Below are 27,736 nucleotides of genomic sequence, written 5' to 3'. Positions count from 1 at the left end.
TCAAAACACGTCTTCTTATCATTTCTGCAGAGATGGAAGCCTTATTCGAATGCTGACCGCTGGCTGCCCTGAGCTGACCGTACACAGCTGTGCTTTGCCCCCTTCTTGCTGCAGGGAGAAGAGGGCAGTTAGAAGAAAGAGGGCATCGCAGGGATGCTCTGCACTTCCCGGCTGCAATTTTGCCCCATTTACAATTGCCAGAGACTGCTGCAGTCTCTGATTTATCCCAGCACGGAAACTAAGTGTCTGCACCACATCACAGCATTAGACAGGGTCAGATCTGTTCTCTTTTCTCTTCTTTTCCAGCATTCAAAGTCCTGTACAAAAAGCACCTGGGCTCTGTTCCATGTCTGCTACCAAAGCTGGAAGGTGTGGGGGCACTGGGGAGCAGAGGACTGTGTTGCTCCCCCCTCCCTGGAGCCTTCCTGCACAGCACAGGCACCCGTGCACTTTCTGGACTCTTTTCTTCCAACCTGAACATAAATGAGGGATTCAGCCCAGGTCCCTTTGCCTCTGTGCTGCTCTGCAGTGACCAGACGCACTGAATTACTACCTGGCAGTGCCTGGGATGAAAAATGACCAGGAGTGGAAAATTCTCCCCTCCATCAACCCGTGTGAATTATTGCAATTAATTTAATTCATGCTCCTAGACTACACTACTGGGTGTTTCTTCAAGAAATATTTGGGTAGTCCCTCCCGGTCCTCTTTCAAACCAGAACAGAAAAACCACTGGTGAGCACTGCGACAAAAGAAAGCACTGGGGACATTTTCAGGCTAACTTAGCTGTGGCCAAGGAGCTGCTCCTTGCTTGCAGGGTAGAAGGACATCTTGTATTGCACTCACCGCTGTAGCAGATGGCATCGTAGCGGGAGTGGGGGTGCGGGTACCCCGTCTGGTTGACGTACAGGTACACCGTCCGCACGCCCACCAGGTTCCCCCCGCAGTTGGGCCGTGCTCTGGAGATGGGGTAGCGGACGCTGCGGTCGGCCAGCCAGCCCGCGCTGCACATGTCCATGCCGTCCTTCCAGGCCAGGTACAGCTCCCCCGTGGTGGCCAGCCGCGCTCCCAGGCTGCGGCATTTGTCGAATGCTTCCTGGAAGGTGAACTTCTCGGGGGAGGTGGCGTAGAAGACTTTGCCTGCAAGCAGAGCATCCGTTAGCACAGGGATTCGCTGTCGGGTTTAATCCCAGTTCCCTCTCTTTCCCCTTCCCAAGCCTGAGTCTGGATAAGAGGAAAAATCCTGTGCACTGCGGCTAAGCTGCAGCCCCACCTTGTGACTGTCTCTAAAGACCAGAAGAAAGGGAGTATTATGGAGTAGATAACTGAAGGAAAACATACTCAGCTAGCTGGAGTCACAGGGTAAGAGGAAAATAAAGGACAATTTCACTTCCCATGTGCTGAATATTTCATTGGGTCCCTATTATAACCATGGGTGGTGGACACTTCTGGAAATCACAGCCCTGAATGAATGATCAGAGACAAGCAGGATGGCATGGCCTCTGGTGGAGGTTAGTCCAGCTCCACCCTCTGGGCTGCATTAGTCATTTGACATTAAAATCGTCCAAGGTCTAACAAAGACATCGTAGAGAACATGCGGCCTGGCTGGGGGATGATGTGTTTTTCATCTTTAACCTGCCATCTTTTAGGCCCTTTGTGCACTGTTGTCTGGTCTAGGCACAAACAGAGCTTTGTCTGCCTCTGCACCTAGCAAGACCCGCCCCCCCCCCCCCAAATCACCTTGCATTTGCTCTGCATAGCAGTAAACATCATAGGTTTCATCAGTCTCGCGGACTCCGTAGGTCCTCACTCCTGGAAACTCATCCTTGTCGCCGTAACAACGCTCCCGGGGCAGATGGATGGGGTACCTGGGGGGAGAAGGTGCGTGGGGAGATGGAACGGGACAGGGCAGGGAGATCTGCTGTCCTGCTCTCCCCACCATGGTCCTGGGCTCCATGCCAAGGTGCCTCCTTGTGGGGGCTGAGCCACGCTCGGGGATCTTTCCTTAGCATCTCTTTTGTTCATCAGAGATGAAGGACTGGGGTTAAGCTGTTGTCCACTCAGCTCTCCTCCTAAAGGTCCCTCCCCGGCACGAAAAACCTTGCAGCCCACACCTCCCACTGCACACCAGCAATTACAAGAACCGCTATTTCACAGCTGCATCCCAACCACCCTCGTCCGGCAGTTTATCGCAGGACCCCTTCCCTCACAGCCCTGCCCTTACCTGACAGTCTGGTCAGCCAGCCAGCCGGCATCGCACTGCTCGTACCCGTCCTCGTAGGCAGCCTGCAGCTGCTCGGGGGTAGCAATGACGGCGCTGTTCTGGATACAGGCCTGCTTGGCCTTCTCGAAGTTCAAGGTGTACCTCGTGGAGATTGCTCTGTAGTGGAACACGACGCCTGGAAAACACAACGGGCATCAGCGGCACGCCTGCTGAGGGGGAACCAGCCGCTTCCTTCCAAAGGAGTTAGGGATGCGGAGAAAGGGATGAGAGACAATGGATGTTTGTGCTGATTTTCTGTGTTTTGGCATCTCGAGCCCAGGGTGACTCGGTGGGCACAGCAGGGGCTGTGCTGATGTGTGCATTTGAAGGGTGCAACCCCTCGGTCCTGGTCCTGCGCAGGACCAAGGGTGCCACCGTGCAAACACCCAGGGAATGATAACGTTATTTTATACAAGTCATACCACTTAAAATCTCTGGATCATCTGAAAATGTAAGTTGTGTTTTTGATAAACAGGGGGCTTTACAAGGGAAGGCTCTCTGCACGCTCTGGTCTGGCACCAGTCAGGTGGAAAATTCACCGGGACGCAAAGAGGGGGCTCCCAGCCTGCGCTGTGAGAGGGAAACTCCAGTGCCTGTGACCAGCAGAAAGCTCCTGGTTTCTCCTGCTGTGGTGGAAGCTGTCTCCCTGACTTGCACTGAAAGCAAAACCCGTGATAAAGATAAGGATCATAGGAAACTCAGCTTTTCTTATTTTATCCACCTATTAATAGGGTGGGCTTTTTAAGACTGTGGGGAAAGGTTTTCCAGGACAGACCAATTCTCCAGCTGAGGGCATCCCATCTCCTAAAATGTCTGGATGAATTAAAAGGTTTTGTACTAGCCCTGTTCCTGCTCCACCCCTCTGAGCAATAGCTCAGCATACCCAGCACCACCTCCTGACAAGGGCGTCATCTTGCTGCCTCTGTAACTCACCTTCTGCCAGAAGAGTCATTTTATTGCCATGTATTCAGCCATGAGTCATTTCTGTTCTGTTTAGTCTGGTGCTAACCTGCTGAAATAAAAGCTTGGCCCATGGCTTCTGCTCACTTGCCCGTGACCCTATCTGAGGCCTGACCAAAAGGGCCGATGCTTATGGGGAGAGCAGCACCTTCCCTGCCCATATATTTCTTCTTCCCTTCTGCCCAGCACGATCCTGGGAGGAGACAGCAAAGGCAGGGTCTCACCTTTTACTAGGACCTCTATTGTGTCTTGCCTGTCCTCAATCCCGTACATCACTTCACAGCGGTAAATCCCAGTGTGGTTGGATCTCAGCGCCTTGATTTCCAAGGTGGCGTCGGTGGGGATGGCGGGGTAATTGGGCAAGGAGACCACCTCCCTGTACTCCGTGTTGAGGCGGATTTTCCCACCGGTGGCCACGAGCAAGACAACTTCTGTTCCATTTGAGAGCTTGCTCCACTTGATCCGCGGGGTCAGGAGAGCACTGGTGTCCTCTTCCTCCGGGATGTTGAAGTAGCAGGGGATGTTCAGGGAGCTTCCCAGGGCAACGCGCAGGGGAGACTGCTCAGGTATCTTCACTTCCAGGCCATCACTACTGTCTGCCAGTTCCCAAACAAAGCAATGGTTACAGAGATAATACACTTCATCCAAAATATCCAGTGCTTCTGTACATCCCTATGCCTGTCTGCTATGAAAACTCCTACCCACATGTTCAGACGAACCCTTTCTGGCCTAGTCTACAGGAAAATACTTTGCAGAAATGTAAGTTACAACAATGACCCTTGCTCCATGGTTGCTCTTGGGAGTTAGGACCAGTGCTGGACGTGGGAATGAAGGGAATGAAGGGCTCTAGTGCAGTGTGCCTACTGCCCGCAACACGAGATCACACCTGGTAGGGCTGAAAAAAGGGGGAATGATGAAATTCCCTTGGTTTCCCCCTAAATCCACCTTTGGCTGAGCTACCTCCCCAGCTCCCCAAGCACAAGGACATTGACAGACTGTGGTCGCAGCCACCTGTCAAAGAGCCCTGTGTGTACACAGAGCAAATTTTGGGCACACCTAGAGATGCCCACGCTCGGGGGTGGGACCTGCATGCAGCACCTTGCTTGGTGCTGACTACCTGCACCCTGTAGCACGTACCTGAGAGCACCACAGTGCTGGCCGCGGTGATGGCTCGCAAACACACAAACACTAGTAGTAAAGTGGTCATAGTTTACCTGCAAGAAACAACACAGGAGAAAGGATTTATGACAGCCACATGTCCATGCAGAGCAGCATGCTGCGGCAGGGCAGGGCAATGCTCTTGGCTGCCTCCTGCACGAGGCTGGCAGGGGGAACACAGGAAAGGAGCCCTTGGGCAAGTAAATCAGATGCTCTCTTATGTACAACAGACCTAATTGTCATTGTAGATCACTTATTATATTTTTCTCTTGTTCTTTCTCTTGTGATTCAGTCTTCCCTGTGGAGCAGAAAGACAATTTTCCAACAAATTCTACCAGCTATTTTGTATTTACGCCACAGGGACCGTCACACACACTAATGTTTCACCTCACAGAAGGAGCTGCCCCTCACCAGCATCCTCCATCCAAGCCAGCACCGGCTCTCGGGCCAGATGCCTGGATGCATTTTGTACACCTTAAAATGCTCTGAAGGGAAATCTGCTTCTGTATGGTGAAAAAGCCAAAGGTTGCAGTGCTTTGGTCCACTTCATTTCACCGACAGCATACATAGGTGTAACTGCAAATGGATCTTGAACTGATGCAGGAAATCCCCAGGATACAGTTCTGGGCATCTTAACCCACCCAGTAAATTTTGTGTTGAGATCCATCAACCAGTCAGAGCAACCTGTTACTTCAGAAAGCTTTAGGAAAAGAAATGAGCACCCTCCTGACGCTGAATGGCAGAAGCAATAAAGGCTTGACCAACTAAATTAATCCTAAATGGATTATCATTCATAACCATTCTGAGGTATAATATCATCAGATTTTTCAATAGCCACGAGTGCTCCGGTCGGTTTCAATATTTCCAATAAAAACGCATCCTCCAGCGACCCAGCGCTGTTTGGCGTTTCAGCACTGACTCAGAAGGAAGGATCCCACCTGCTGAATTACTGGAGTTTCCTCCTGGTCACCTGTCCAAATATCAGCTGCCTCGCTCTTGTGGCCCAGAAAGATCCCAGCTGGCTGCAGCTCACAGGGAACATCCTGAGCGTATGCCTATCAGCCTGGCAGAAAGGGCCATGAAATATCCTCGCTTGCTTCTGAAATATCCTTGCTTCTGAAAAAAAAATGACCTCCACGCACTCATCCATTTCAATGTGGTACATTGCAAAATGTCATCTTTTTGAAACCTTTGGTTAAAAGAGACGGTTACACTGGTGGAAAACAGGACAGAGCAGGGCTGGAACATGTTGGTGGAGAAGCAGGAGGCTTGAGTTTGCAGCTGTAGGGCTGGGTAACGTCAAACCAGACATATCTCAATTTCTGCTGGGCCTGGGAATAAAAGACGAGGTAAGGGCCAAGCTCAAGGAGAAGCCATGGAGTCGTGTGTATGTGTGGGCGTCTCTTCAGTTAGGAATGGTATATACCTGTGTATAGCTTAATAGGAACCAAAGAAACACCAGCCATGGTACTGGCCATCAGCAGAGGGGAATGAAGACAACTGTCATGGAGTGGTGGTGCAGGAGAGGCCAAGGGGTTTGGCACTCAGTATTTAGGCAAAGGCAGGGGCATGTGCCCATAGGATGGGGTGGGGGATGGAGAAGTGCCTTCTGCTCCTCAGCAGGCAAGGAGAATTGGAAACACCATCTGCTCTAGATAAACAGGCTGAAATCAGCGTGCCCAAGAGTCCTTAAAGAGCTGGCTGTGTAAATTGCTGGCCCACTGCTGTTCAGCTTTAATCTGTGCTGGAGTACTGGGGCAGGTCCCGAACACCAGAACAGTGTGCCAAGATTTAGCAAAGATATACAAAGAAGAACCTCCTAAATACACCCTGGTTTGACTGACATCAGCTCCAGGCAAAATAATGGAAAATCTGATACAGACTTCAATTCATTAAGCACTGAAGAAAAGGCATAATATTATTTTTAGTTGAAGCACTTGCAGAGAAAACAGGTGCTTCCAAACTTGATTTTGTTGGTTGGAATGATTCTAAGGTTGCCTGATAAATCTGCCTGCAATATTTTAATGGAAACAAATATAAAAATTATCCACCGATGAGCAAGGGATGCAGAACATGACTGAAAATGGGATGCTGTGTCCTAGGGAGCAGTACAGAATATATCCACGGGTGAGGATCTGAGGGCTGGAGGAAATGCCTGATGTGGGGAGACTAGGAAGCCTGAATCGAGTTATTTTAATGACAACGGCGAAGACTGAGAAGTTGACCATAGTGCACAAATATCTTTTCAAGCAGAAGCTGCGGGTACTGAAGGGCTCTTTAATCTAACAGAAAGGCATAACGAGAATTAATAGCTGGGAGCCATATGCCAAGCAAACTCAAACGGGAAACAAAGCCCACATTTTAAACAGGAGGTGATGGATCAGTGAAACTGGCACCGAGGGAAACAATGGAGTTTCTATCCTTTGGTAGCTTCAAATCCAAACTTGAAAACTTCTTCTAAGAAATGGCTTAGGCAAATGTGAGTTACTGGGTTCTGTACAGAGTTAGCTGGGAGAAGTTCGAAGGGTCTAGATACAGAGGAGATCAGCCCCGGATGGTTTCTTCTGACATTAAAATTCATGAATACAAATATATCAATGTTTCGATCTCTGCTCTTGTATTATTAATCTTGCCTGGCTCTAGGCAGTACAAAGAGCCATGAATATCATGCAAATTTTTTAACTGCTTTGTAGGATCGAAGGCAAAAAGACATCCTGTGAAGTTAACTCCCTTCCCTCCTCAATCTAAGCCAACCATCCCTGAAGTCTGCGTAGGATAGGCATCAGGAGGGAGAAAGAGATTTAGGGGTAAGCTGCCGGTGAAGGAGATGGATGAGGGCTTAACCTGTATTTTGAGGAGCCCCCTCTGGTTATAGATCAGTCACTGCTGACACAAGGCACTGCAAAGAACTTGAAGCAGATACAGCTTCAGCATTTTGGCATACCTTTATGCTTTGGGAGGAAAGAAAGTCCAGTCATTGAAGCATATTCTTGTTTAGTTAGAAGAATGTTTCCAACAAGCACAAGCAGCTGGGGGACTGGGCATCGAGAGCCCTCCTGGTCACTGCTTCCACTACGGAGCAGCCTGACCTCAAATGAGAGATGAACTGGAATGATTGGCATGAACTGGGGTTGTGGGGTGTGCTCAGGTAATTTCTGCTTTCACCATCCCAAACCTGCCATGCCAGCGGACATGAGAAAAGAGAGATACTGAAATATAACGGGAGCTGAAAACTCTTTCAGGGTCCCTGTCTACAGCACGCTACTATTGTTTTGAGTCCCACACAGTGGTTGTTTCTGTTTCTGTGTACATTGGCAGTAGGTAGGAAGAGAGCAGGTTCACCTATACATCAGTGGGACATCACAGAACAAAATGCCCTAAATGGAGGAAATTCACTGTGTCCCAAAAGCTAAGACAAGCTTGTGCACTCCTGGTCTCATTCAAGTCTTATGCTGATCTTCCACATGGAAAAAGTAGCCTCATACGATAAGTGCTGGGACCTGCAATATCTCCACAGATTAGCTTAGCTGTAGGGAAAAAAATCCTCAGAAGCCCAGAGGCAATGCCTTTGCCTTGTGAGCAGTGGTTAAACAAATCACAATAATAATGTTTTGGGTGTGCTCTGCCAAAGCATTGACTCCCCGCAGGAAGAAACCCAACCTACTCCTCCGGGTGCTGTTTGCAGTGCTGATCTCCATTTTTCACTCCCCGTAAGCACGCCAGAGAGATCCAACCCTGAGCCTGCACGCAGGGTTCGCAGTGCTGGGAAAGCCTGTGACCCACGTCCCGTTGTTACAGCGAGGCTCCGTGCTGTAATGCTGCCACGCCGCGATGACGGCCAAGGGCGTGATAACTGGCAAACAGCTGCTTTAAGGAGCAGCTCTGGATTTAAATAAAGAAAAACAGCGATCTGCTGAGGTAACACCAATCGCACATATGATGGAGACCTGGTCTGCCTGGCCGGGGGATTTGGGTCACTCTTCTAGTTTTAAAGCACCATCTAAAGCAGACCACACAACACGTACTGCAGAACTGATGGCCGCCGCCTGTCGGAGCAGAGGGGGTGATCAGCTCAGGTGTGGATGTCCTCTCCACAGAGGTCTGGATTTGGATTAGATGAGCCATGCTCAGGGAGCACGAAGGCACAGTTCAGCACATGGGAGAACCAACGCGGAGCAGTGTGTGCTCAGGGACTGGATCGTGCGTGCCTAAGGAAGAGCCTGAGCTGCACAGCTGAGTAAAGGCAGAACAAAGGCCGGAGCATCGCCGGCTCAGGATTGTACCGATGGCACCATGGTGGCTGAACAGCTAAGGAGAGAAGTGGTCTGAGCCAAGTGTTGGGGACACAGGCAATGCCTCTACCATTTGTATCATAAATAACACAGGTTTCTGGTGATAATTTCATTCATCTGTTTTTTTGAAAACGAACAAGGTAACCTGTCTGATAGTAGAAGGTGGGCTACTAAACCCATAGAAGCTACCAGGTCGCTGTTGTCAGCCTCCAATTGAGTGGCAAGGTTCTTATCTCCTATTAGAAAATATATATCTCCTAGTAAAAAATCTTGAAAAGAAGTTCTGTAGACACGGTGGTGGAGCTCTTCCTAGGGTGAGTCCTAACTCAGGGCTGTCCAAGCGCTAGCAGGGAGCACTGGGAGGGACTGACTCTCACAGCACACACCCACCACAAGGAGCTGCGATCACACTACACTTTCTGCAAGGCCCATGCTACAGAAACACCTCCCAGCCCTGCAAGTGACTTTCTTGCAAAGCTCCGTTTGCTCGTGCTGGGAGAACAGCTGGGGCAGGGAGCTGTTGTGGCGGGAGGTGGCACACGTTGCACAGCACCCCCCTGCAGCAGAACAACCATCCCTGCACAAGGTACCAAGCAGCGTGGAGGAAGAAGAATCCAACCAAACTGCCACAGAAATCCCGGCCGTCCTACCTTCTCTAACCAGTGACCGAGACAGGAGCAAAGCCCTCTCCGATTGAGCCTGGGCCAGGAAGAGCTCAGGAAAATCTCTCGCCTTTCCAGAAAAGACAGAGCCGGGAAATGCTGGTAGGCTCAGGAGCTCTCCGCCCCGGAGAACAACTGTCCCTTTCACTGGAGTTTATTGCCACTTTATTTTATGCCTAAGGCCGTGCTTCTGTATCAGGTTGTGTGCAGGCTGTCCTAAATTGGCTGCATATAAATATGTTTATTTGAGAATCTAAGTGTGTGTGGAGCAAAGTGTGTACATATGTGCAGACAGGTTTAATCCCTTACTCTTCCAACCCTGTCCCCAGGTTTTCAAAGGCCTGAAGAATCTGGAGAGAGCAAGAAAAAGAAAAGTCACTGCAGTCAAGGCCCAACAAAGTGCCTACACAGTAAGACTGTACGGTGGAAAATAGCCAGATGGCCCACTTGCAGCACAGTCTAACTTGTTTGCTTGCTGGAAAGCATTTTCTGTTCTAGTTTATTTTAATTGAGTCCCATCTGCAGTTTCTCCTGTGGCCTTTGCTTGTTCCATACCACGTTAATCACCCTTGTTGCAATTAAATTTATTTTCATCACCCGTAATCCTGCTGTTGTCCTTTTTCTTTTTTTTGGATGGGGGTGGACAGGTCATTTTAAGCTTCCTTGTTTCTCATTTTTGGAAGACCTTTAATAAACTTACATATTGTTTCTGGCAGCTAATAAAATGCCACTCATTAACTAGAAGATATGCCTGGGCATAAAGGTGTTTCCAAAGACAACATTTCCTTTCAAACTGTGGATATAAAGAGGCTCCTGAGCATGAGTCAAAACCAGCAGTAGTCATTTAGCCTTGGACTCTCTCTCTCTTCAACTAGTTTTCCATCCCCTGTTTATTCTCCATCAGGGAATGGACCTTAGTATCCCTAGGACACCTCCATCCAGCACTGTTTCAGGTACCAACGCTGGGGACCAAGGGTACGATGAGGTTTGAGGAGACACCACCACCCAGCAGAGACATCAGGAGGGTCCTCACACCTGGTCAAGCAGCGTGCTCCATGTCCTTCGAGAGTGGTTTCTCCTCTCCCGTGTAAAACTACAGACCGTTCCTCTATGATCTCTGTGAACAAACACCTTATTGTCCCCCTGCATGTTCCCAGCCTCTGTGCAGGACTGAGAGCGTTTCTGTTAAAAACCTCAGCCTGGTCCAGGAAATGGGAGGGAAGGAAGGGGAAAAAAAAAAAAAAAGTGAGGAGGGTGGGCAAAACTCATTTTATTTCTTCTTTTTCTTTCTTTAAATAAGGCAAACTTTGGAACTGAAATACGGTAATAAATGCACTCCTGTGATTTTTCATGTTTTTTCAGCTGTAAAGAAAATAGGAGAAATATTCCATTCTGTCTGGCTTCCAAACCATTCTGAGAGTAAGGTCTTTATGTACAGAGCAGCTTGGATGCTGCTCCCGCCTGCTCTGCCTCTGAAACCGTCCCTGGAACAATAAAGCCCTTTTTTTCCCCAGTCAGAAGGACACACAGCAGTTACTGCTCTGATGCTGTGTCATCGAGGGATGTCGTCCTCCCTGCTGACAGCCCTGCACGACTGGCTGCCTGGATTGCTACAGGAGATGGCAAATTGGCAGCGCCGAGGTGTGCTCAGCGCCTAAGACAGAAAACAGAGAACAGTGGCTGAAGACTAGGAAAAATGTCAGGTTTCTGCTGGAGCCTCAGCTGGCTCCTGTCCTGAAGCACCCCTTGCTACTGCAGGCACGAACGTGGCCAGATGCAGCGCCACTCACACCCCTGGGGCTGGTATCAGCGTGCCCCTCGGCAATATCGTCTGGTCCAGAGCTCCTCTCTCTCCTCCTCTACAAAGAGCCAAAGTCGCCCCGACCTGTAATTTTGGTTCTGTGTTTTTCCATTTTCCATGTCTTTATGGCCTTTCCTTTAATAAAAGAGCTGCAGTCTGTTATAATTTGACTGTTTACTTAATTATATTGCACTTACACTACAGGAAGAGCCAAAATACCCAAGGATGTGTGGACAAGCCTTCAGTAAGCAGGATGCCAAAGGAAATCTTGGTCAAACCGAAACAGTCGGATGCTAGGCTTGGTTAGCTACCCAGGCTCAGACACACGGTCTGGAACTAATGGCCGGCTGAACACAAAAAGCTTTATAAGCATTTATCTCTTTTCTGGTAACTACCACAGAATGCCTCTCATTCTCCCCTGATTTATACTGGTTTTACATTACATCTCCATTAACTCCAGCAGCATTTCTCCATCTATTTTTTTTTCCTGAGAGCAAGCTAAGCAGGCAGACCTTGCCACCAGCCACCCCCAAACTAGTTCTCATGCAGGAAAACCAAAACTGCCTGTCACTTGCAACACACACAGACAATTTTCCTGCCCTTCAAGGACAGAGAAGCTGCAAGATGCCCACTCTGGTGAGCAGATGACAGCTGGAGTCTCTCATGCAAGCTACAGGATCAGCACTACGCCTGAGCTGCCGTGGCTCTGAGTGTCTGCCCGACGTGGAAAGCAAGAGCCACATTCAACAGCCCCCAGAGCCTCTAAATTCAAGGCAACAATGAGCCTTTGAGACTTGCTGAAACTTCTACTCAGAATCCTCTCTGGTCCAAGGGGAGAAAAAAACTTCTAAAGAGCAATTCATCTCCTTATGAAATAGATGTCTCGGCTGAGAACCTTTAAAGAGCTGCTCAGCCACTTGTCTGATGGGTGGTAAGGGAGCCTGGAGCACTAACATCTAGCTTTTAGAGATGGGTGGGTGGTTAGGCACTTCATAAAGCCTCCTTACACCCTGTTTTATGCACAGCAGTGGTAATTGGGATGTATCCCTTGGCTTGCAAGGAAGAATTTAAGCCAGAAATAAAGAAATGGGACTTGGCAAACTCCTTTCTCCTGGATATGGTGTCTCTGGGAATGACAGTCACCCATCACCCTTCTTTGGTGGAAGAGGCAGGTGAAAAATGCTAACCCATAGAAAGAAAGTAACAGTACACGTGTTTTCTGGAGCTGTCATCAGCCTTGAGCAAATCACTTCTAGACACAGAGGAAAACCACCGAAACACAGAGGAAGGCACCTGAGACATCATATTCCCTCAGGATGTCAAGTGTGAAGGTGGCAGCTTTGGCCATGTGGCTCTCCAAGTGACACCATTGTCTGCTCAAATGCATTGTCTCACCATAAATCCCACTGAGAAATCCCAAAGCTGTTGCTGCTGTGCTCCTAGGACCTGAGCTACCTATGCCTGGTACAGAGCAGGAGAAAGGGACGTGGAAAAACCTCTGTCCATTAACCTGGTAAGGCTCATACCATTTACCCTCTCTAAACCACCACATACCCACCTCCTCCAAACAGGCAAAAGCTAAACAGGCAGGTAGGTTCTCTGCAGATGCCAAGAGAGATGAAGGACAGGTAAGGCTCAGCTGACGGACAGCAGATATTTGCCCTGCTGGGGGATGAGCCATTACTCTGTTGGAGAGTGTGAATGGTGCTCAGGCTGTGCTGGGGACATCCACTTGTGCAGAATTTGCCTCTTCACTTCTCTTGTGAATGGGTTGAAACCTCATTTGTGCAGAGAAGCAGCTTTAAGAATGAGAAAATGTGCTCCTGAGGCTACAGGACAAGATACAGATGTGATTGCAGAGAAGCAAACCTCAGTAACGCTTCTGTGCTGGCAGAAGCTTCATGGACATAAGCCTTGCTTCCCTTCATGGCTGATGCTGCACTTAGGACAAAAAGTTTTCCACAATGCCCGTGAGACCTTGTGTCAGTACAGAATCCGTAGGCACAGAGATGTAAGCGTGAAGCTCTTCACTCACTTTGCTAGCTATTGCCCAAACCTGATATCTGTCAATACTCTGCTGTCCAAAATTGCCTTGGTTTGAACATATGTGCTCCTAAGAAATGTGATGTGGAAATTCACCTAACGAGGCACTGGGCAGGACTGGAAGAGACATACCAGCTGCCAGCTTCACAATGGACAAACATTTTCCTCTTGCTCCAGGTAGAGAGAAAACATCAAACTAGCTTGGAAAGTCAAGAAACGTAGGAGATTTGAGGGAAGAGCCACATGAGCTCGTGCATGGCTGTAGGGCCTCTGTAATAACTGCATGTTTGGGCGAATACACACGGCTGGCAACACTAACCATCCTCCCACTGTCACCGCATGGGCACAACGGAGATAGGTGAGCAAACACATCCTATCTGGCCTTTGAACTACTGAGTAGTTCATGTTTAACAGTGGGAAAACAACCTCCCATCCACGCTGGAGGAAGAGTTTCTAGCTTCATTACAAGCTCAGTATCTGCCTCTTTTTGCTCCCCATTTTCTCTTTCCAAAGCTGGCACCTGAAAGTTTTCTCTGCATTAATTCCAGACATTGTGTAAACACTGTGCTTAGATTTACTTAAACGAGGCTGTTTCAGCTACAACTTTCCTCCCAAATAGATTTCCTGTCTCATAAATTCAAGACATGCACAGTTTAGTTTTGCTGGGAAGGTGGAATCTCGACTCGATCCTCCCTTTGGGGTGACCTAGAAGACAAAAGGGCAAATGGCATGGGAGAGGGCCAGGGCCTTTCTGGTTACTGGCCGGGAAGGGCAGAGATATCCTGCCATGTGCTGCTCAGGAGGCAGAGCCTGCAGTCCAAGCATTACTACTTGCCATAAATAATCTGCAAGATTTGCAATCTAATGATCTCTTGGCATTTTTTTTCTCCGTAACTCATTTTTCAACACAGGACAATCTCTTTCTACTGAGCAGACCAGTGACATTTCCAGCAGAGAAGCAAAGGATTATTATTTTCTTCTGTTTCCAGATGCTTCAACTCTTTGCAGCTCCTCAGAGAGCCACATGCATACAAACTGTTCACATGTATTCCTTGCACAGGAGTGGAGGAGCCTTTTTGCCTTTATTCACAAGCCTCTAGTCACCAGCTTACACCGAAGACTTCAGATACTTCTTCCAACAGCAATGTGAACCCCCAACTGCAATGCAAGCGTGGGTTTTACTGCTGCTGCCGAAGGATCTCTCACACCTCTTTGTCTGGAGAAGGGCTTTGCCAAAATTTCAGAGCAGGTTTTCCTCAAAGTTTTTTGCCTCTAAGGCTGATTTGATGAGCCTTGGTTCTGGAGGCACTGGGCTAGGCTTGCCTTCCAGTTCACACGTCATACCAACTGAGACCACAGACTTTACATTCAGACTGTAAAGACGGGCTGAGGTCAAGAAGAATTTGGTGCTTCTGGTAACCCTTGGCTCCTAACCCGCACTTCTCTCTGTGCTGGACGTGTCAGCTTTTATGTCAGGGCTCTTCCTGTGGCACAGCAGCCATCTAAGAGACCATTCATACAAGAGCCGCATCACCAAACCAAAATACCTGCAGAGTTGTACAGACCACCCCTCCCAGGCAGTGTACTGATTTTCCTGTAAGTATGTTGAAATCTGTTAAAATCTCCCTGGCCTGTCTCTTCTTTTTTTTCTTTTTTTTTTTTTCTTTTCCCTTTATTCACCCGATATTCTGTTGACTCCATCTCATGGCACATGGTTGCCCTCCACCATCCCTGTACAATCCCTTCCTTCTCTGTGTGCTCGCACCTCTCGCATACCAGGAGGCTGTTCTGGCATGCGGTGCCCTCTTCCCTCGCAGCCAAGACACACAGCGCGTGTTTAACTCAATTTGCCTGGCTCAGTCAATAAGGTCCCTGTTTATTGCTCTGTTCCTCGGGGGGATGGAGTTATCTGCCCTGCCCCATCGTTCCAAGGGGATTTCGCTGCGTTGGGAACACTGAGGGATGCTCAGCTCCCCTTGCTGGGAGCAGCCCTGTTGGGCATGGACACTGCTCCACTGCCCCTATTCACTTGTCAAGCCATTTTATCCGAACAATAACTCCTGCCTTTGGTTCAGCCTGCTCTATTCTTTTCGGGCAGAAATCAACTGGGGCTCCAGGCAGAAAATAAATCTTCCTCTTTTTTTTTTTTTCTTTTTTTTTTCTTTTTTTTTTCTTTTTTTTTTCTTTTTTTTTTTCTTTCTACAACAGTGATGTTTTTGAACCAAGCCAAATTGTAAAGCAGGAAACAAAAGAAGAAAGAAGATAACAGCAAAATAGTTCACAGCCAAACGGGCTTGCCTGGGGTTTGCTACAGAGAAGACCATCCGTCAGAGACCACAAAAGTTTTAGGTTCTACTTTATGAGACTGGTAAGGAGTTGGAAGGGAAGGAGAAAGGTGATGGAAAAGATGCCTAAAAAATTGTCCTGGCCCTCTGTGGGAGTGCACGTGAGTCTCTGGGTGATCTATTCATCCAGCCAGCAGGAACAATAAGGAGACCCCTCAGCATGGGGGAGGCAATAACTGGCAGAAGGGTTTCAGTTCCCTGGCTGAGATTTCCATTTTCAGTCAGTCCAAAACTTCCCCTAGAAAGCTCCTTAAAAAAAAACAAAAGAAAACAAACAAACAAACAAAAAGCCCAACCACTTTCTGAAATTAGCAGCAAATATAAAAGGATTAATTTTTAGTCATGTGAGACCTATTGTTTAATCCAGAAACAAATCACAGGTTTCTGCTTTTTTTCCAAGGGAGATTTCAGTATCTCCCAAAAAAATGCCCACTCTGAATGGTCTGTTCCCTTCAAACACATGATGAAATTAGCCTGAAGAAAGAATAGAAACATTGCACTTTAATAACAGCCTAACTCTTTGACCTGAATGTATGTTATGTATACAGAGAGCTCTCTCTACATACATCTGAATCTATAATCAGGCATTGGTTTGGTGTTACTGAGGAAGCAACTGTGATGACATGACGTTGAAAGAGAGAGCAAGGCAGAGACAATTAACCTCCCCAAAATTAGTTTCAGATGAGGGTCACTGAATGCACATCAGTAATCATTGCCTTACAGCTCAGATCTCAGGGCTCCACTGAATTACCCCAGCCCAGACAGACAACAGCCCCTGCCTCAAAGCTCTCACAATCTACAAAGTATGCAGCTGACCAAACCTAGCAAACGTAAATTTGGGGAGACCATGGAAATACTGAAACAAAGCAAGGCTCTTACATGAAATGTAAAATCATACAGTGAGGTGCAGACTGCAACGGGAAAGAAATTTAACCTAAACACAAGCCACAGACATTTGGAGAGCCAATGCTGTTAAGCCCAAATCTACAGTTTGCTAAGAAAAGTCCATATGTCATACCTTCAAAAAGAGAAAGCGAGGTATGGAGGAAACCAGAAACGCAATTAAATGGGAATACAAAGTTTTCTGAGAGGCAAATAAATTCCTATGCATGAGATGTGGTCGGGAGAGAGAGCCAAAACGCTGCCCAGTGTTTGGTGAAGCATTCTGTAAAGGCAACAGAAAATGTTGTTTTTCCAGAGGTATGTGGAACAGTTTGAAACCAACAGTGCCCACATTTTGGGGAAACAGAAAGGCACCAACACAGATCCCCTTGTAGGCAAAATAACTGCCTAGTGAAGTGCTTCTAACCAGCAAATACACTCAGGCGGTGATGGAAGAGATGCGGGCTCTAACACAGACCCTGGAGCATGCTGTACCGGTGTTTTGACTCAGGCACACAGCACTAGCTAGAGAAACTGTAAACAAATAAAATTTGTTTTATACTATTGTCGTAAAAGACCAATTCAAAGACAAATAATAATGATCTGTTTTAAACACGCTATCTTGTAATTCTCCCGGTAAGATGGGTAGGTAAATTATCTGGCGGCCAGATCCAGTTTTTCCATTGGAATCAGTAGAAATGAGGCCCTATAACTCCAAGGTTCATGACATTAAGCCCAAGCTATGGTTTTAAAACCTAGTCTAGACACGTAACTCTTTGAAAGCCCCAAACAGGCAGCAGGGAGAGCACTCAAAAGGAATTCCCAATCCCCACAAGTTCGCACAGAGCACTCTGCTTTCAGACAGCAGAAGAATTAATTCCATAAGACGACATAGCAAGGAAAATCCTGTTTGGCTCTCACAGGGTAGAAGAACTGGATCTAATCACACATAACATTTGGCCACTGTCACGGAGCAGTCTGCAGATTGTGGCAATTCCATAGCTGTGACCAAAAAGCCATCACGACATTCATACTCATCAATCCACGCTGCTTAAATAAGCCACGCAATGGGAGTGATGCTCAGTAAGACCAGCTGACAGTTAAATGCTCAAAATGAAAATGTTCTCTAGCTTTTAAGATGAGCATTCCGGCAAATGTGGTTGAATGAGTCCTGCTTCAAGTTAATGACTTCTAATGGAAGTATACTGGGAAGGTGAGGGGCAAATGCTGGTATAGGTTCTGGCCCTCAAAGGTCAGTCCCTGCAGACCCCAGGCTTGTCCAGCCTATGTCTGGGGCCTCCAGAGCTCCCTGTGCTGCTGCAGCACTGAGGATGTTCAAAAGTCTGTTGGACTTTGTCTCCCCTTGGGCTGGGTGCTTGCTCCCTGAAAGACTCAATGCGATGTCCTTCCTACTGCAAGGACGTCACAAAAGAGAATGAAAAGTATAAGCGAGTATTTTGGAAAGCAAGAAAAACATGCACTGCTGGTCATTAAGAAAATTAGCAAATGGCTTCTGAGCTGAGCTTTAAAAGATTTTGATTACAAGTTTTGATACAGCAGCAATAGATTAAATTCTTACAGTGTACTCTCCAATGGTTACTGCGAGAGTTATGGGAATGTCAAAATTGCTTTGTAAAAGTCTGATAACCTGCCCAATTGTCCACGGTATCTCAGAATTCGAAGATGCAAAAGGATGTCTGAGGCACTCAATGGAATTTGCAGAAGTGCTTTTCTGTGTCTTGGGGCACTTTGCTGCTTCGCAAGATGTGTCCTTGAGTCCCTAAAGCAACTTCTGGAAAAGGACATAATTTTATAAGGGAAATAAATCCAATCAGATATCTGAGTGTCTAATGACTCTCATTCCCAATCAGTTTCAAAATATTATTGTTTAATTACACTAACAGCACAGATAAGAGAGACGTCTCTGAAGGATGAGGCACCACAGTTCTATACAAAAAGTCAGCTGCATTTGCAGTTGAGGAACAGAGAGCAACCAACTTGGAGATTAGAAGAAATTGGAAATAGACCATGCCAGAATTGAAGAGAAGGTGCCAACCACTGTATTCCAGTGTCGTCAGTTTCCCCAGTATACATAATGGAGGCATGAGAAAAGCTTCAGCATTACTCAGAGTGCAGCATGAGAAAGCTGTTTGCATTTTAAGCATGAGCAAACCCAGCCTTTTGTCTTTGATGTTAGACCGTGACTCTGCAGCTGCCAAAACTCTCTGTGCAACATGTGGACAGGTGAGCGGGGGCCTGAGAACCTAAAAAAGAAAGGGCTGAGCATAAAATACATAAAGTACTTTTATTTATTTATTTTTACACCGGTTGGATGTGCTTATCCGAAGTCGGGAGGAATGCAGTTTTAAGTCAGCTGGTGGTGGCAATTGAATGAAACTTTTGGCAAAGTATTGCCAAAACAAGAGCACAAGTAGCAGAAGTGAGGTGGATTGAAAAGCTGGAAGAAAGGCTTGTGTTAGTCAAAGCATCTTTGCTTTCCAGCATTCTCAGCTGCTCTTGGAGATACCACCTCAGTCACAAACCTTACCTTGACTAAAGGAGAACTTGTGGTGGGGCTAGCAGAAGGAAGGACTAAAGATTGTTAACTCTTTGAAATGGGGTCTCTGTGGGAAAACATAGTTTCTCTAATGGAGGATGTAGGTGAAGACTGAGGGCTATGAGCACTGTCTTCTTCAAAATGTGCTGTAGAGACGGCTGAGCTGGTTGCCCCCTGGCTAAGCACCTTGCCATGGCAGTGGGGTGTCTGGCAGATGCCAGCTCACCCAAGATTTTATCTTATCAGGAAGGTTTTGAAGCCCACACTGAACTCAATGCTGTCTAGGTTGGAGTGGTAATGGTAATGTGAAGTCACTTTGGGAACGCCAGCGAGAGCTGGAAGCAGGGTATTGGAGATGAATTGAAATGAAGATCTCCTTTGCTTCCCTGCCTCTGAGATCTTCACGCCTATAACGCATGTCCTACGTGGCTACAACGAGAGAATGGCCCCAAACGATGCCAAACATACTTCAGAAGGTGTAAAGAAATGTGTACCAGCCTATCAGTGCTCGATACGAGAATAATTTTGGAGCAGAAATGGGCACACGATGCACACAGCTGTAGTCTCAGGCACTGCACCCTCCTGCCGGCACGCTCGGCAGCATTAGCAGACCAAGTGCCCTGCCGCATGAGGGTATCACTTACATATCAATTGCTACGAGGCAGCAGGGTATTATTTATACAATAAGTGCTATATAAAACAGCAGGGTAATATTTAGAGGGCAAATACAATGGAGAGGAAGGCTGCAATTTTTTCGGCAGCAGCAGGATGTTCTCTACTCTCCAAAGCACCGTGCAGGATCAGGGTGACACTTAGATGCCAAGTACTGTGGGAGGACAGGGTATTATTTAAACCCCAGATACAAGAGTAGGTAAAGAGTATTATTTACTAACCAGACGGAATGCAATAGCAGCAGTAACTGCACGGTATAATTTACAGCAGAGGAAAAGACATCATTTTGCAGACCAGTCATTACAGAACGGGAGGGTATTCGTTAGAGTACAGCACTGAAGCATTGCTTTGAAGCCGAGCACCATAAAGACACAGGGTATTATTTATACACCAAACCCCACAGAAACTATTTTTCTGGGGTACGTAACAGTGACAGTTAATCATTCATACAAAAGCCATCCTGTAATTTCCAATATGTGAACTACGTGATGATTTCAACCTTGAAACCATGGTACAGATGATGTAATGTTAATTACACTTAGCTGCTGTGCCACAGCACTGCTAATCCCGAGTAATCCTCTGAAACCAGAAGAGTTATGCCAGCCGGGCTGAATCTGCCCTGCGCAAAGCCTGATCTGACGGGGGATTTCCAGGGCTGCGGCAGGGATTTATCTCTGGCCCGTGCAGGATCCCTGCAGGAGCAGCAGGTTTTGCTGTGCATTACGGGTTGTTCAGTCCTGGGCACGGCTCTCCTGGAGGAGGTGTGAATGAGGGAGGGGAGCTCCAGCTGGAAGGGATCAGCGCCATCATTTTCACCTGTTTATCAGCTGCTGGCCTCCGCGTTTCCTTTGCACACCTTTTTCCCTTCAGTCCACGATCTAAGACTCAGTTCCTTGGTTATTTCTTGTTAGTTTCCCCTGAAGAATATATATATATTTTCCTTTCAAATTATTCCTATTTCATTTTCTCACTATTAAGTCACATCTATCCCTCCTGTGGCCTTCACAGACAGTTCCTTCTGTCCTTCAGTGATTGTCATGACTGTTAATTACCTGTCCAAGTCCTCTGCCTAGTGTGAACCAAGGGCATTGTAGAAGCCAAAAGCACTTGGAAATTGCCAGCCCAGATGAAACCAATGCTGTGTCCAGGCCAGCATCCTGTCTTGGACAAGATCTGTATCACCAGCTTCAGAGCAATGTTCTCATCATTGAAAAACAGGGGAGAAATTGCTGAGGAGGAAGTTTCTTTTTAACACTAGGCATTTAGTGGTTGCCTTATGCCTTGAAGCATGAGTATTTACATTCCATATCTTCCCGCTAATGTAAGCGGGGTTTATTGGGCATGGCTGGATAGACAGATTTACTCTCGGGCCTAACTCGTGAGCAGTCCTTTCCCTACCTGGCCGGAAACACTTTCCTGTCCTGGTCACCTCACTTCTGCCTTGCAGATGCCCTTTTGTCTCGTGTTGCCTGATGTGGCCCCTGTTGCACCTTCCATCGCTGGGTTCAGCTCCTTACACCCTCTGCGTGAGACCCAGGTACTTCAGAAGATTCCTAGCTCCCACGTAGACGCCCAGGTAAGATGGTGGCAACCAGGGCCATCTGCGTGGTCAACCTCCATCAAATGTAACAGCAAGTGCAGGACAAATGGAGCTGACCTGCCTTCCCCAGGACAGCCCATTGCCCAAATTCCTCTCAGCAACCTCCGCTCCTGGCCAGCACAAGCCTCCGCACCCCGAGGACACCTCCGATTCCCCGGGGGGAGCTGAGCAGCGAGGTACGGCCCTCATCTGAGTTCTGGGCCTCTCACAAACTTCCCCTACTCCACATGAGCCAGCTGTGCTCCGGCTTGGGCCAGTGTCTGGAGAAAAGCCACGAATTGCCATGCCTTGGTTGGCACAAACAGTGACTACAAGGGTGAAAACACAGATGGTGGTGCTTGTCAGAGGCCTCCTAGTGCCCTGCTTTCCCAGCACAGCAGGCCTTCCTCCCCGGGGAAGCGCAGAGCCACTGGGACACCCGGTCACCCAGGTGCCACCATCTCCCCTGCTCGCTTGTGGGGCTGTAACCTGGCTCCAGGTGAAGCCATCTGGGGCGTTAGCTCGCCACGGTGACTGCGCGGGGGCTTGTAAAGCAGGGGAAGGATAGCTGAGCGAGGCGGTCCACTTGGCTGCTGCTTGGCACCTCAAGGCATTTCAGCAGCTACCACGTGTGGAAGCTGTTGGGGTACCCAAGTCAAAGGATTCTGGTCTTCCTCATCATTTCCCCCAGCCTTCGGCTCTCTAGTCTGTGCTGAGGAATCACTGGGAAGGAAGAACATCACGCAAGGGAGAAATGGAAATTTTTATTAAAAAGGGAAAGCCCGTCGTAAAGCACATGGGGGGAAAAATCTCAGTGCGAAGCATCAAAAAAAAAAAAAAAAAAAAAAGGCTGCCCGGCGAATACTACAAATCCCCCCACCTATTCATGAGGCCAACAAAAAGCTTCTTGAGCTCGGCACTGTGAGCCCATTGAGCACGGAGCGGGGCAGCGGCGCACACACCCTGCCTTGTGCACACAGGCAGTGCCCGCAGCCCCGCCGCGCACACAGGCTGGGCTGTTCTGCCCGCGCACAAGGAAGCACTGAGTTTTTAAAAGTAAACTGTAAGGTTTCCGTTGTTGCACTGGGCTCAAGTATTTTTTTTTTTTTTTTTAAATATATATCTATAACAGCTCCCTCTCTTTGCCGTCTCTCTCTCTCTCTCTTTCCCTCTTTAAACAGCCCTGAATGCACCGGGCTGCTCCGCAGCCGTCCTGCTCTGGCTCCGTATGTGGTCCAGACCCGGGATGAAGACGGCTTTTGTTGCTGCTGCTGGGAAGCTGCCTGCGAGCAGCACACACAGCCCGGCTTGTTCACACGTGGAGGCTGCCGGGGGGGAGCAGGAGGAGGAGGAGGAGGAGGAGGAGATGGAGGCAGGCTGGGGAAGGCTGGGCTTGCGGTGGAGCAGCCGTCCCACTGCCGGCGGGGAAAAGGGGGAAGCGGGGAGACAGCGGCGGGTGGCGGTGGAAAAGATGTCTCAGGCAGCTAAGAAAGGTCCCGTTGAGTGTGGAATGGGCAGCAGCTGGCCCTCCACCAGCCCGCGTCCCTGCTGGGTGTAGGGCAGCGTGGGGAGGCAGGGAAGTCACCGGGCCTGGGCAATTTATGGCTCAGGAGGAGCTGCCCCAGGGAGAGGAGGAGAGAAGAGACCAGTAACGGAGGGGATTTTGGAGTCCCCGGGTTTTCTGGCCATTATACACATCTCTGGTTGATGCCAGAGCATGGAACAGCAGTTTACACGCTCATTCATTCACTTCTGTCTTTTAAATGATACCAACCATCCTCTCCTCCTCCAAACCCCCTAACATTTCTCTCCAATTAAGTCGTATTTTACAGTGAGGAGCTGCCGTTTACTCTGACGGTGCTACGTCTGCAGCATTTTAGTTAATGTCCTCAGCTTCCTGACCCCCGGGCTCTCTTTGCCCACCTGTCCTCCAGCCCTCTCGCTGCTGTCAAACCCTGCTTCTGTCCGTGGACGTGGTTGTAGGGAACATCAAGCAGGAGCTCAAGCAGAGGAGATGGGTTTTTCCCTAAAGGCTGCTGGGGCTGCTCATAGCCCTCAGGCAGCACGGGAACATCCCTGGCCCAGCGAGGGCAGGCGGGGATGCCTCCCTCTTCTGCGCTCTGACAGCACCTCCAAATGTCTCGGAGAGGGAAAACACCTCCTGTCTGCCCTACCGGGTGGGTACGGTCTCAGAAGTTTTACAGGAACATATAGCACCAAATAACCAAAGCAGAGAAACAGCTCTCCTCCACAGGGTCTGAAAACCCACCAAATCAGTCCCCAAACCCCTGGCCCCTCTGCCCAGCCAGCGTCCTTTATCTGGAGCTCGTAGACAAAAAAACAAAATAGCGGGGAATGCTAAAAAATTCCTCTCACCCAACTATTTCATCATGGGATATGTCCCCCTTCCCACATCTGGCAAAGCTATTTTAGAAAACTGGGAGAACTTTTCAAACTGCATTTTTTTGGCTAAACATCTCAAAAGGGCAGAGTTAAAATGCATGCTTTCCGCTACGTGCAGAGGGTAGGCTGCTGCTGAGCACAAAGTTTAAGCGAAAAGTCTTAAAAAGCAGGGAGTGACCTAAAAGGAGAAATTTCCGACAGAGGCTCCGAAGAACAAAAACTTTTTGCTCTGCCTGCTCTTAGAGGAGAGCTCAGCTACTACTGAGCTACTGCTAAAAACGGGTTTCAGCCAGGAATCAGCTTGGAGAGGGGCAGCCACTGAGCAGTGCCCAGCGCCGTGCTCTGGAAACCATCCAGGAGCCGCCTCCAGTGCCAGGGGCTCGCTCGCAGCCGTGGCAAGCGGGCTACACACCGTCCGACCTCCCCGATCTCATCTCCTCTCATCCTCCTGCTGGGCTTGTCCCCCTGACCTGTGGCTTCACGTCCTTCGCGCCCGCAGAGCGCCCGTTGCGCTCTCGATAGCGATGCGGCGGCAGCGAGCGGAGCAGTCACCGGCAGACAGCCCGTGATGGTTTGGGACGTCAGTGACAAATGAGCTCAGCCGCAGCCTCCTTGCCCCGCGCTCAGCAGCGGGGTGAGAAATGCCACCGACAGCAGCCAAAATCCATCGCGCAGGAACGCCGGCAGCTTGTGGGGCTGCTTGGGGAGCAGGAAGAGGGGTAGCCCCCTTCTCTGCGCTCCCACCTGGTGGCATTGGATGCCCGGTGTCCCAAGCCACGTGCCTTGCTTTCCCTCCCTCGCCCAAGAGGACTAACAAACTCAGCACATAGCCCCTGGTCTCAGGCTATGGGGCCATGCCCCCACAACCCCATATCTGCAGGGGTTGGTGTGGGGCCGGCACGGCAGTGCTGCTGGCAGCCCAGCCCCGTAGGATCCCGGCAGGCTCCTCTCACAGCGGCGCCGCTGGCATGAGGGCAGCTCCGTGGAAAACCCTGGGAGCAGTCAGCGTGCAACTTCTCTCGCATCTCTGCTCACCAGGGAAAGAGACGATCCACTTTTTTAGAGCCCGCATCTATAGAACACCGAGGAAAGAAGTGGGGAAGTTAAGGAAAAAATCCCAAAGAGAGAAGAGGGAGGTAAAGCGCAACCCCTTACCTTTAACAGTTCAGTGCAGTGCTTGGAGAATCTAAGTCCCATACACCTGGCAGAGAAATTAGGTGTTTTTTGGTGTTCAGGATGGAAAGAGCTTGCCACTTCTTGCTGTTGCTGTATGTCTTCTTTGCAATCTCCAGATGAGTTTTCCTGGCCTTTTTTTTTTTTTTTCCCGGTTCCCCAGAAGAAATCAAAATTCCCTGTGTGGTATTTCAGGTCCTTTCAGGCAGTGGCAGCAGCAGCAGGCTTGAAGAGTAAGTGCTGTGTGTGAATGGCAAAAAAAGAGAGAGAGGGTTCAGACCACATTAGCTGCCACTGGCTGCAAGAGAGACCATCAAACTCCTGTCAGCCTCCTTAGATACCTCTTGAAGAGCTGGCAAACTAAGTGTATTGGATCCTCCTCTGGATTTTAGAGTAAAGGTAGGCAGGCATCCAGGGGGCAGGGGGAAATAGGAGGGCTTAAGGACAGAAAAGGAAGCCCAGCCTCTTGGAAAGAGGGGAAAAAAATAGAAAAGAAAAGAAAGGGGAAAAAGAAAAAAAAAAAAGCATTGCCAAAAAAAAAATACTGTAAATGGAGAAAGCTGAATGGGGAGTGGGGGATTAAATTTAGCCCTCTGGTTTGGAAGCAAACTACATGGAGCACCACAAGTGGTTGAGAGAGAAGAAATAGTTTATGTAATAAAAAGAGAACGTGGTTTATGCAAACTAAAATAACATGAAGCTAATTAAGGAACCTGAGCAAAGCACGCGTGTCTGCAATGCAGTCAATATCGCCGCAGTCTGACCAGCAATGGGCACGTTTACCAGGGAGCCCAAAGAGAGCAGCAGAGAAGAAAGTTCGGGGACCTCTCCGGGGGGCTCTGCGGGGCAGAGGGGGAGGCAGGTGGCGGAGGTGGTGTTGGTGTGGGAAGAGGGAGAGGATGCTCGCTGTTAGGACATGGAAAACACCTGGAGCAGCAGTAACCGATAAGTGGCATCGAGGCAGAGGAATGAGGCTGATGGGTGGGGTGGAGTTGTCCAAAAGCTGCGCGTGTGGAAGAACTGGGGAAGAAATGCAGAGCTAGGGAGCACTGAGGAGTGATGAAGGCTGAAGCAACCATCCCAAAACCTCAAGGAGGATCCCGTAATGGAATCCTTGGCAGTTCAGATGCTGTGGGAAGGTGCTGAAGAGGCTGTAATGAGTTTTGACTTTTATTTATTTATTTTTCAGTGGTGGATGCTGGTGACTTTGAGTGGGAGAAGCTGTGCCTGAGGAAAATGCAGTGGGTCTGCTCCTTCAGGCCTGCACCTCGGCTTGGGAAGGGGCTGGATGGCAGCTGGGAGGGGTGGGAAGCAGCTGAGGCTTTCCCAGTTGAGAAAACCTCTTCTGGCTGAGAAACCCCGCGTGCCTCCCCAGCGACACAGGAGGGTGGGCGCAGGTCTGGGGACTGAACCTCCTCAGCCTTGCGAGGAGTCCCCTGGCTCAGGCTGTGCCTTGGTCCCTTCGCCTGCCCGTTCATCCCCCTGTGCCTGCTCAGACATCTCCAACAGGTCAAGGTGGGGAGGCCCCAGGACAGCAGTACCTGCAATTTCAGTCTGCATTTTCCTCTTTTCCCCCAACACCCTCCTTTGCTTTCTGTTTTACAACATAATGGTTTGCCCTCCCTCCATGAATTACCTTGATGCCATGCCTCATTTCAAAGCTTGTTTCCTCGGCTGTCCCACTGCTAAACCCAAGGCTCGTAACCCTTTCACTGCGTTCGTGCCCTCTCGTGAGGGCCAGGCATCCAGCATCCTGACAGCCAGAGCCAGACCACAGCGCGTGGAGACGCGCTTCTTCCCAGGAGGGAATTTGGCCACGAATCTCCCCCTTGGAGATCACCCTTTTTTTTTTTTTTTTAGCAGTGAAAACTCAATGCTGTAACTTTCTTGGTACCTTTATTCTTAAGGTCAAAAGGGCGGGGAGGGAAAACTCTTCAGGACCACTAGACAGGACATTTACAGCCCTGTCCAAGACTCATACTTTATTTCCACCTGCCTTGCATGCCTTTTGGTGTATAAGAACGCTGCCTGTCGAAGTCATATTTAATCTTCCATCCTTTAAGGTCAAGCGGGGGCGTCCCACAGACTTAAAGGGCACGGGCTCGGCCCCAGGGGCTGCTGCCATCTCCAGCGGTGCTGCGGTGGCTGTGCCGGAGCATCGCCTGCCTGCCCACCGTGCTGTGCCGGGCGGCATGGCGTGGCTGTAGCAGCAAGATGACAGGCGAGGCGCACTTCAGACAGGGCACGAGGGCCTGTGCTTGAGGCAGGGCTCGGTATTTCCAGCTGGGCAGAAAGAAAAGCACGTAGACAGGAGCTACAAAATGCGCCCGGAGTGATTCTGTTCTGACTCATGTGTGCGAGGGGCTCTGCGACACATCATGCCTGGCCATGGCCCTTTCTCACCGTAACAGAAAGTCCTCCTGGGCAATGTATACGCTCGGTTGTTTTGCTGGGGAGGGACTGGGAGCCCTGTGTACCCTCTGCTGCCACTGTGGTTTGGCGAAGAAAACCCCATCTGAACCTTTCGTGAGCTGCAGCCAGGGAACAGAGAAAATTCCACTTTGGAGCTGACCAGCTAGGAAAATGTGATGCTCCACACAAAGCGGTTCCTTAGCAACTTTTGGGAAGGGATAGAAACTGCTCAGTACCTGCTGGCCGTCCCAGTTTTGTGTCTGCATCGGGAGCAATTGGAAAAACAGCTAAATACGTGCAGAGAAATTGTGATTCATAAACCGCTGCTGGAGCTGGTTGTGTTTGTTTGTTTTGAAGCTGAGGAGAGGCTGGGTCAAAAAAGCCATATAAGTGGCTTTTGTTTTTTGTTTAAAGCAGGGATGTTTTCATCATCATCAATTCAGAGGTCTCTGGAGTACAGGTAACAAGCTGGAGGAGTGCTTACATTTAGGTAAAGATTTTACATGTCATTATAACGTTCAAAGGAGACCTGTGGCT

At 49.0% G+C, this 27,736-nt stretch overlaps 1 protein-coding gene across 3 annotated transcripts in view; it reads right to left on the bottom strand.

Annotated features, from left to right (window-relative positions):
* ACAN (aggrecan) overlaps positions 1-26,019 on the bottom strand; it is a 48,809-nt gene extending 22,790 nt beyond the window's left edge. Inside the window, exons 1-7 of one of the 3 annotated variants that reach the window (XM_083849798.1) lie at positions 25,129-26,019; positions 24,770-25,027; positions 4,358-4,434; positions 3,445-3,816; positions 2,222-2,396; positions 1,738-1,865; positions 844-1,137 (exon numbers count right to left, since the gene is read on the bottom strand). In XM_083849798.1, coding sequence (XP_083705924.1) covers positions 844-1,137; positions 1,738-1,865; positions 2,222-2,396; positions 3,445-3,816; positions 4,358-4,427 — 1,039 coding nt within the window. In that variant the 5' untranslated portion in view covers positions 4,428-4,434; positions 24,770-25,027; positions 25,129-26,019. Of the gene's footprint in view, positions 1-843; positions 1,138-1,737; positions 1,866-2,221; positions 2,397-3,444; positions 3,817-4,357; positions 4,435-24,769 lie in introns of all 3 variants that reach the window. The other 2 variants (XM_083849797.1, XM_083849799.1) reach the window with 2 other exon arrangements.
* Positions 26,020-27,736: the final 1,717 nt, after the last annotated feature.

This window comes from Anser anser (genome assembly GCF_964211835.1).
Source record: "Anser anser genome assembly, chromosome: 10".
NCBI classification, from domain to species: domain Eukaryota; kingdom Metazoa; phylum Chordata; class Aves; order Anseriformes; family Anatidae; genus Anser; species Anser anser.
The sequence above is the reverse complement of the archived record's forward strand: the minus strand, read 5'-3'. Positions and strand labels throughout refer to the sequence as shown.